At 34.8% G+C, this 10,768-nt stretch overlaps 1 protein-coding gene across 1 annotated transcript in view; it reads right to left on the bottom strand.

Moving 5' to 3' along the window:
- FRYL (FRY-like) overlaps positions 1 to 9,896 on the bottom strand; it is a gene marked incomplete at both ends in the record, with an annotated part of 68,879 nt that extends 58,983 nt beyond the window's left edge. The window contains 8 exons of the mRNA XM_010143280.1: positions 162 to 260; positions 2,764 to 2,856; positions 3,912 to 4,080; positions 4,533 to 4,613; positions 5,103 to 5,182; positions 7,169 to 7,265; positions 7,702 to 7,841; positions 9,843 to 9,896. Of these exons, the coding sequence (XP_010141582.1) occupies positions 162 to 260; positions 2,764 to 2,856; positions 3,912 to 4,080; positions 4,533 to 4,613; positions 5,103 to 5,182; positions 7,169 to 7,265; positions 7,702 to 7,841; positions 9,843 to 9,896 (813 nt within the window). The remainder of the gene's footprint in view (positions 1 to 161; positions 261 to 2,763; positions 2,857 to 3,911; positions 4,081 to 4,532; positions 4,614 to 5,102; positions 5,183 to 7,168; positions 7,266 to 7,701; positions 7,842 to 9,842) is intronic.
- Positions 9,897 to 10,768: the final 872 nt, after the last annotated feature.

A 10,768-nucleotide genomic window follows, 5' to 3' on the forward strand; every position in this document is an offset into this window, starting at 1 on the left:
AATTAGAGGAAATGCACGTACACAGTGTCAGTTTAATTATACTTGAACTGAGGAGTTAAAACTTATATTAACACAGCTGTTAGCTTTCCCTTATAAAATTGTATTAGCTTAAAAGTCTAAGATGAGCAAAATGGAGAAGTTGAAATATTTCTTTAAAATACCAGTGAGTGCTTCTTTCTTGAACTCAATTCAAAGGTAGTCTGATAAAGCATCTCCACAAAATTTTTCAAACATGGCACATTCACTTCATTTTTAACAGCCTATTAAAAAAAAAATACACACATAAATGGGTTTAAAGGTTTATACAGAAGAAAACCTGAATACACAATGAAATGTCCCTGCATTCAAGAACATTCAAAAGTTAAGTCTCACATTAGTGAAGTATTTGAGTGGATTTATCTGAAATATAAGCAGCAGCATAAGAAATCATGTCATACATTACGACCATACAGTTAAAAAACTGCCAAAAACAACAAAACAAACCTAGAACCCATTTAAAACCCACTATTTTAAGAATGTGGCATGTATCCCACACTTAAAGAAGAAAAAGCATTTGCCACCAACTAACAAATAAAAACACACTCAAACTCTTTACAAGCATAACTTAATGTATTTAAATAAATAATACTCTAACTTTTTCACTGTTCAGCTTTTCAATTCTTCCTTTTACTTCTATATCCTCTACTTCTGAGAACAAAAACTTCAGAAATTATTCACAGGAATACCAGCCAACCAACCATGTAAGTTGTCTTTGTTCAGCTTTCAGAATTAACGGAGCAGACACATGAAGCCCTGTGCCTTCTTTACCCACCCTGTTTTTGCATACAGAACATCCTTCCTTCCACAAACCAGACAGCTGCCTTTTTTATTAAAGCCTCTGCAAGTCTCTAAGGCTTCTCTCTGAATACTTGAGATGATTTTTTTTAAGGTTATTCTCAACCTACCACTTGACACTGTGTTTCTGCTTTATTTATCAAATTTGGGGGGTGGCGTATTGCAGAGGGGGTTGGCTTTTCTGGAAGAAATCCTCTATTCTCATAATTTCCCTATAAAGTAATTTTGTCTTAGTTTTTATTATTCAAAGTTATTAAAGATATGTCATGTCCATCTAAGAACATTCTAAAAACTCAAAGAACTCTAAAAAAAATTCATGATAAATAAATGAAGCACAAAACAGCACGTACCTCTGTAACATGTATAAATCCAAGAAGAAATCACTGAGGAAGTAGTTATGTTTTAAATCACTCTCTACATAACCCCAAAATTATTTATCTTTTGCTATTCTTAAGCTATAAGCTGATCAGTACCCCACTTACTCCACATGGGAAATTAGTTGTTTCCAGCATCACAGTGTTGCTTTGGGATATATAACCTTGACCCTACAGATAGATGAGTCTTAATTTTTCCACTGTAAAATAAGCTATCATCTGTCATACGTTCAGGGTCTAAATCAGGTCATATTTTAAAAATGCCAAAGGACTAAACAAGAGAATGACAGTAAAAAAATTTAGAATGCCAAAACCCAAAAGCTCCTCGTTGAAGCAATATTTTGATTCCAAGATAACAGAAACATCTAGATTCCATTCCTTCATCTGCTTCAAAAAGATTCAAACTTGCATCTCACATTTTTCAAGAGAATGACTCTTTCAACTGCATCTCAATCTGGGATGGGGCTCTCTGCTTCTATTTAAGAAGCTCCATTTGTGTGAAATGATTAGAGACTCTATGAGTCAGAAGAACAGATCAATCCTCCCTCTCCAAGTGTCTGAAGCGATGATTCAGGCTATTCTTGTAGGAAGCGATCTGCAAAACATGCGTGCTCTGCACAGCTGGTGTGCGTGCCCCCACAGTTACCACCGCATAGTCCCAATTCCCAAATGCTGTTTCTGCACCTCACTGCTGTATGTGCAGTTTGCACTGTTATTTAAATTATGATTCTGCAAACTAATACTTGTGCTTACCTAAACACTAAGCACTTTCACTATGTACCCCTACTTCAATTGCCAAGCAACTATGGAGTTCAAAACATCAAATGCATTCACTTTTTAACAGGATAAGAAATTCTTCTCTAGAAGGGTGTAAGCAAGCCCAGGTAAGATCAACACTTCAGTCAATAAACACCTAATACTAACACCACCTCTTTGTGGTCATGCCTTAGGAAGAAAGTTTGTCTCCTTCCTAATTTTTCTTTAAAAAAACCTAAGGTTGACACCAGTGAAGGAAAATAAGCATTTCCCCATGGATCAAAGCAAGGCAGAGTGTTTGAAAGAGGACACGGAGTGCAGAAAGATTTACCTTTTCCTACAAGCTTGCTTAGACAGGATCCCCACTTGGCATGCTAGTCTTTAATTAGCCAAAACCTAACCTACATTATTCCTTCTTGCATAGGAGTTCACGCTCTCCCTATTGGACTGTAAAAATCAGTTTATTCTGGCAAGAACTTAGGTTTCAGTTAAGAAAGCAATGGGACCCTTGAATGAACAAATATTAAATGAAGGAAATTTCACATTTTTAGACTGAATATAAGATTACACAGTAACCTGGTGATAAAAGGGTCTAGAAACCAGACAACTTTAAGTAGTTATGAGAAAAGACTGGACACTAGCTAATACGTAAATCACATTTCCCTTTAATGTTTACTTAACAGTCTTTTCGAATCTGTAATATTGTGAGGATTCATGGAAGCAATTTTAACAATGACAGTCTAATTGAAAGTGAGGGGAATGGTGGGGGGGTGGGCAGTGGGAGTTTGGAAATACTTACAGCAGCCACAGGGATGAGAATTTCCACAAACAAACCAGCAAGTGCATGTTTTATATCTTTATCTTTTACTTCCAAGAAATACTGAGCACATTCCTTATTAAGGAAGCATTAGAAAAATAGAGAAAGAGACAACAAATGTCACTATGCCATAAAAACCACTAGCAGTATTACATTAATTGCCAGTTTGAATTTAAAACATGCAATGTGTTTAAATTAGACTTATATTCCATGACAATATCAACTTTACATAACATTAGAAAGTTCAAAACCTGTTTCCCAAGCAATTAAAAAGCAACTGAAAGCAGAAATTTGTAATACCAGGTAGCTATTTACTTGCTGCTCAGAATATGAAGAGTACGCAGAATATTTAAAAATACAGATATGCACACTTTTCATTAGATTATTCTGAATTTTTTAAAAATAAACACGTACCTCTACTGAAATCAGTTGAAAATAATAATTTTAATATACTTTTTTTTAATTTCAAGATGACTTTGATGCAAAGAAAACTTTTACAGAGAAATAAGTAATCCATACACTTTTGCACACTCCCCTATACCTAAGTGATCACTCTGGACTCAATCTGAAGCATATGTGTATGCTATTTTTGTCAGGATTGAGATCAATGTTAATGGTTCTTAGAAAATTTATGACCAAGTTGCAGTAACTTCAGTTACTATGGAACAGGCGAGTTATTCATTGGGACAATTTTTAATTCACAATCGAGAGAAGCAAGCAGAGATTTTAAGTCTCCCTGAAAACTAACTGAAGTTAGTTTAAAAATTAGTTTAAAAACAAAAGTGCTTCTTGACATCTCAGCTGTTAAAAAACAAAGACATATCAAGTAACTTTTGTTCTTTAACCCACTGCTTTGATAAAGACAGAAAATTATTTGATTGATACCCATCTTTGTTTAGTCTTGAATAAATTCATATATTACAGGTTTGCCACATTACTGAGACAAATAAGTTCTCCTTCTGCAGAGAAACAAACAATTCATACCTCAGACTACTTATGAAGTAAATAGTAAAGGATAAAGGCCAACACACAAGTAAAGCGAGACCCCAATCACTGCAAGCATCATTGTACCTTCCTGGATTAAACGATCAAAATTATCCTCATTTCAGTTTTCTGTAATACTCATTTACCTGCATGAACTGAAATGATGCTTCAAAATCCTCCACAGGATACATCTTTACTCGAAAAAACTTCATTCCCATAATCAAACTGATGATACTTTGTACTACATGAGGACTCTGTTCTTTCTGTCGCAGTTCCTTCAATTCAGTGACAAACTTCTTCCTAACAGCTTGAAACCTGAACAAGGGATATAGGTGGCAATTATTTGCATTCTTAGCTACTTTATATGATGCCTTTAGTCTGTTAATGATAACAGCAGCTACAGTAAAAGAAATAAAAGCAAGATGAACCTTGATACTTAAATCCAGGCACTTAAGAGAGCCTATGAGGATCAGCACATTAGAATATACTTGTTAACTGAACTACAACTATGACAGATACCTGATCTTCTTGCCCTGCACCTACAATTTGGCAGCAAAGCAATTCAATGTTGTATTAAAGATTATTTATTGATTTGTTCAAATTCATTGGGCTGGGATGTAAAACAGACACTACAGGCTACACCCGACTACACTTGACACTTAAGGGATTAGTTACCAGATTCATTAATAAACACTGTTATATTAAATAGTCTTTAAGCCTAGAGACATTTTTCCCCAAACACAAGGCGAGTCAGAGACTGGACTTACTTTGATTGAGCAAGAACCCCTGTCACTTCTGCATACAAGTCTGCAATAATATGCACATTCCCAGTGTTGGTTCCTGAATACCTGAAGAGAAAAAAAAATGCAGGGGGTGGGGGAGAAGGTGTTAAATACAGTTTTGTTCTTCCTAGCCCCAAGCCTTTTCCCAATTACAAACACAAAGTTTGTTCCATAGCAAGGCAGATTATTACCATAAAACCAACAAAACTCAGGTATAAAATGCATGGGTTACATTTAAAGTGATGTAGTTTCATTGAGCAGACATAAGAGACATATTCTGTATAGGAAGCTTACTACAGTTTTCCAGTCTCAGACTTTTCTTGCTCTTTTTGGCTATGCAAATCATCCTGTATATTCTAAGCAAAATAAACACAGCATTATATTGAACACAGTTGCATTCTTTCAAGATATGTTTTCAATTTAAAGATATCAATCAACGTTCATTTACAGTATTAATGCCATCAGTTTAGGTGTGAGGCAAAGGAGAATAATCAACAATCAAGTACAGTCTAGTAATATACTCAAAATACTTTAAAGTACACGAGTGAAACTTACCCTTCCTTATGTTTAAAGTGCTTAAAAGCCAAGTTCAGAACTTCATGTACTAAAGGATCTGGCACTGGATGAACAGGTATCTGAAATACAGATATCACTTATATGTATTTGACTATGCACGTGTGTATGTATGAAATAAACAGGACTGTGAGATGTCCTGTAGAGATCTCCCCCACTAGTGTCATAGGACTGTGTCCTTTGAGACCATACAGTATCAAGTTAATTCTGCAATATATGAACATTTACCTAACCTACACTGACATTCTCTTAAAAGTATTTTGCATACTAAAATAAACAACAGTAATGTAAACACTACGAATTTGTCATCAGAACTTACTAGTCTAAGTTAACTATGTGCTGTTCCACACCTTCTAACTTGTGTGGTGTTATTATTACAGATTTAACCTCAAAAGACAACTCATCTCAATATAAAGGAAGACAAAAAAAAAAAAAAACTAATGCAGAAAATATTATTGTTGCTGTTTTAAGACATTCTGCAGATGAGAGCAGCGAAAACACATGAAAATCTTCCTAGCAATAAGTAATGATTTGGTGAGAAACCAAAACCAAGCACTGATCAGGAGGCCCTTTTTTACTAAGCTTCTCTTTGACATCACTTTTCTCAGTTTTAAAAGAAAACATTTGCACAAAAATCAAATGTTTTCCTTAAAAAAGCACTATTTATAACTATGAAGTCATAATACTTTCACAATTTCAAAGTAATTTACATAGTGACTAGGAATAACCCTACTAAACATTACTGCATAAGAGTGATTAAGATATTTACTAAAATACGTGAGAAGAAAAGATTACTGTCTTGTCTACAGAAAATGAAGGATTTACTGCTTGAGAATTTCATAGTCTTCTGCATCGAGAAATCAATTTGTCCAAGAGCTTCCAGTATCTATGTTTAGTAGCCCATTGTAGGTCTTTAGCAGAGGAAAATATTCTTATAGGAAAAAAATACCTAACTTGTCTGCAAGCCTGAGAGGCTCATCAAGCATTACAGGAGTCACGACAAACTCTCTTCAAGACCAAAACTTTGACACCTCTCCTGACATCTGAATCACTGCTAACGTATATTCTACTCAACAGAAAATCTAGTACCAGTTAAAAACACAGAAGCTACCTGTACAACTCTGATCCTAAACATTCCATTTCTCTTTTTTCTTTCACACTGATAGAAAATTAAGGCAGGGAAAGGGCAGGAACTACAGTTTTTCTGTAAAACACTAACACATAAGAGTTTGATAGTTTTAATACTGTTCTCTGCATCTCTGTGCACGCAGTATAGGACTATCATTTTGGATGATTAGTCAGTATCTCACAGAAGGACAGCAGCTCTTTTGTTTTCCTGTGTCCATTTTTCCCTATATCACTAACATGCCATACGCAATGATATAAACAAAAATCCCCTACAAATTATTTGCAAACTAAACCATAGTACTTGCTTACTGCATAGAGCCATTGGTACATAAAAGACATAAAACATTTAAGTATTTGAAGTGTGAAATTTGCTCAAGTCTGCTTTATGTTTCAAACCATTGCTTATAGTAATCTTCCCCTCCTCTCAAAAAATGTGAGGAAAAAAAAGCTGCTACTGGAAGCCAAACTCTATCCTCTTATCCATATACCAATGCAGATTTTATATTAATAAAAATTGTGTGTGACATTGTCTGACATTACACTGTAAGGCCAAGCGAAACTAAATACTCTATTTTTTTCAAAAGGGACATTTTAATTTTGTCATTGAATGATTTCACATTGTATTTCAAGAATGTCTAAGCAGACAAAAGATACTGAACATAAATAAAACGTCACAGTTTTGTTTCTTGCAGTTCAGCAGCAGCTTTGACTTAGTGGATCCAAGATGTGAACTGAGCTAATGCAGGCATGTAAAATCAGGAGAGGCCAAAGGTTTTATGCAACAGAGAGTATAAATACAGCCTTGCATATACTCATCATATATATGCTCCAGTTTTTAATATATAAATTTAAAGGAGATCATCAAAACTGTTATTAAAAGCAAAAGATTAAAAGATATTTTCCAAAGCAAAAGAGCTTACCTGTTTTAGAACCTCTATTAAAACTAAACAAAAAATGAAATCTACAGCTAAGTCCCTCCTTTCAAGTAGATAATCTCTTTCACGTTGTTGGTCATCTCTAAAATAAGAAATCAAGAACACACGTATCATACACAAGACTGAACACAAATATTGCAGAGAAGGGGCATACATGTTTTTCATACAAACACTGATGCACACCTATATTATAAAATGGACGGTTAGAACCACTTTGGGTTTTGGTGCAGCACTGACATCTTTACCCCTCCTGAAAGGGCATGACAACCAAAGCAATTCAAAAAAGGACAAACTGGCTTGGAATTATCAGCATCCAACTTCCTTCTATGTATCAATCCCCAAATCATTACATCACTTCATGCATATCATCTACGCTAGTTAAATATACTACCTCATAGAAGCCCAAAGCTCTTTCTACACAGATTTAGGAAGTCACAGATTCAAATACAAAATACTTGTCAAAAAAGTTACAAGAAGCACCAAAAAAAAAGTCAGACTTTTGCAAGGAAAACTCTTACCCCTTTGATTTTGTGCTAGACCGAGGTCTATATTCATAAGATTCATCTTCTGTTCCGTTTTGACGCCTGTACCAGTCAAACAAGGTGCGTAACAAGGAGGGGAGACAGTGCTCTGCTACTGAGCTCATAGAGCTTATCAACTGAAAAAAAAGAGAAATAGTTTAGCATGATAAAGCAACCTAAAAATCCTAGAACTACGATCATTCTTTCAAATCTTTTCTAAGGTTAAAAACCATGTATCATATAATTTTGAAGTGGCAGCTTTAAGTATCATTTTCACCTAGGTCAGATAATTACTATAAATATCATAGAATCATTTAGGTTGGAAAAGACCCTTAAGACCATTTTTGTATAACACACTAAGTCAATTACCCTGATGAATTTAAACAGGGTTCCAAAGCTCACGGGGACCACAGAATGCTAAACTTATGCTGTATAAAACCACTGAGAAAACAGCAAAGATTTAGGATGTGCCCCAATGTTCCATATGTATCTCTGAAGTATACATACCTTTAGATTACAAATGACAGAGGAGAGGTAACCTTCCTAAACTAAGCAAGTATGTAACCTTCAAAAACATGCTTGTTTGGTTATTATACAATCAAAAATAAAGAAACTTTTAGATATTCTACTCTACTTTCAATGCATTTGACTGGTCTAGATCTCAAGCTATTTACTTTCAGCGTAACCCCCCTATCTACTGCTTTCTTCCAGAAAACCCACATGTGTTGTAAACTTATCCATGAAACAGTGGCAATAGAAACCATTATAGAAGGAAAACTTTAACGTGGTATTAAATTCTCTAAGTTCCTTTAACTTATATTTCAACAGAACTCTTCAGTGCCCAAGCTTGGAGAGGAGAGGAACAACTGGAGAAAACCAGCATAAAGCAGCTATAAATGCCCTGTGAGGAGGCAGCAAGGAGCAAGCCTTCATCCAGCATATTTTTAGAGTTTATAATTAGTTTAATACATGACTTCTAGTGATTTATACAAAGCATCCTTAACGGAGGAAGAATGTGGTGGTAGGAAGTGGGGCCAGAGTTAGCAGAAAATTAGTAATATCACCGATTTACAGATTTTCTTAAATCATCCCTATCATGCACATTATTTAGCTTTTAGTCAGCTTTAAAACAAAACACTTCAGATAAAGAATTTATGCCCCATCCCACCCTCACCCATTTTCCTTGCTTATGAGTAAACTTCCGTTTCTGAGATAATGACCTTACAGCATCGGAAAACAATAAAAGGCTATGTGAGATTTTTTGTGTTGTTACAGTTTTCTTTTAAAATAAAATTATACATCAAATATTACAAGCTATTATTTGTTTCTCTTTTGGAAGGAGGGAAAAGCAGTGCATGGATGGCTTTCAGTTGAAAAGGAGGATCAGGTCCACAGATTTCACTATAATGTCTAATAACTATATCCAAGGTTTACTGGAAAGTATGAAACAAAAATCCAGTTACAGAAGACGCGGACAGAATACTAAACTTCATACACTAAGATGCTCTTCAGTAACAGGAACAGGCAATTCATGGGGCTTCATCTAAATGCTGCCTCTCCATTGCAAGTACTGACAGAACTATTCCTATACTATAAAAGATTAAGAAATGCAAACAATAAATATTAATAAATTAAGCAGTTTTTCCAGGTACAGTTCACCCATAGTAAGTGAAACAGAATAGCCTCACAGTGCAACTACATACTCACAAAGGACAAAGTATCATTTTGAATCTACATTCTGCCATAGAATCTCAAGTCCTCAGTCAAAGCTACGTTACTGAAGTCAACACTGTTTGCCCATAAAAGCAGAACTCCACACACTGCAACAGTAAGTGATACAGGCTGAGGTTATACAATGCCTGTTAAGAGGAATAGAAATAAATTCTTTTTGTCCCCTACCATATTTCAGAATCTTTCCTCCAGAAGTTTTCACCGCCATCTTCAAACAATTAATCTATTCTATCAGGTTTTTTACTGTCATATTCTACAACAGAAAATCAAGTCTAACTAACATTCAAGGTCTAAGTCTTCTGACAGTGGATGTCCCAAGTCGTTACAACAGTGAGTGCGACACTATTTTGCAAAAACAGAGGCCACCTTAATCTGGTAAAAGCTGCCTTCAATTACTTGTTTCCTACCTGGTCAAACTGAAGATCTTCACCTCTTTGAAGAGATCTCGACAAGAGCTTTTCCTGTAAAAAAAAACATAAAAAGAAGCATGAACTTCGCAATGCAAAGGACTGTTGTCAAAGACAGATTCTTTCTTTCTCAGTTATATTACAGAGCAAATAAATACCTTTCAATGTCAATATCTGAGATATTTTTCAGGTAAGAACCATTTCTGAAGACGTGAAGTGTACTCACAAAATAGAAGAATATAGATATAAAATAGATACTTAATAGTAATAAAGACTGACAAACAAAATGTCAAACACGTCTCCCAAACAGCAGGGCCTACAGCAGTGTGCTCAACAGACACAGCTGGCAGTGGGTGCCGAGTATAATTTCGAGGGAAAGCGATTCCCATCTTAATTAACAAGCATATTAATGTTCATATAAGGTAGTTATTTAAAGCAACAAGAATTAATTTTAAAATGCCTTCACAAAGGCAAGGACAACGTTCAATGCATTTCCAAGCTGCACTTTCCCTGAACTGCAATGAAAAACAGATAGCAAACCTAGTCCAGGTAAATGTCAAAAACAATTTGCTTTACATTTGAAATAACTTCATAAGGAACAGAAAAGATGCAATATTACTAGAATTTAATTATTACAATACCTCATTTCTACAATACTAAGACATACTGCTCTGTTAAAAGCAAAATTAAAAGCAAAAATTAATTTTGCTTTAATTTTTTAATTTTAATTTTCTAATATTCCTGACAAAATAATTTAGTGAGAATTAAAGCGTTAAGAAATCAAAACCCTCATGAACTGTGGTAGTAATGTAACACTAATTCTTTGTAGTTACTGTGAAGAGTACAAAATTATACAGTTAAAAGGAATACAACTTTTTACAACTTGCTAGGGATCCTGGTGTCCCGGTTTGAGCTAAACTTCCTGG

Source organism: Buceros rhinoceros, unplaced genomic scaffold, assembly GCF_000710305.1.
Source record: "Buceros rhinoceros silvestris isolate BGI_N320 unplaced genomic scaffold, ASM71030v1 scaffold10979, whole genome shotgun sequence".
Lineage (NCBI taxonomy): Eukaryota > Metazoa > Chordata > Aves > Bucerotiformes > Bucerotidae > Buceros > Buceros rhinoceros.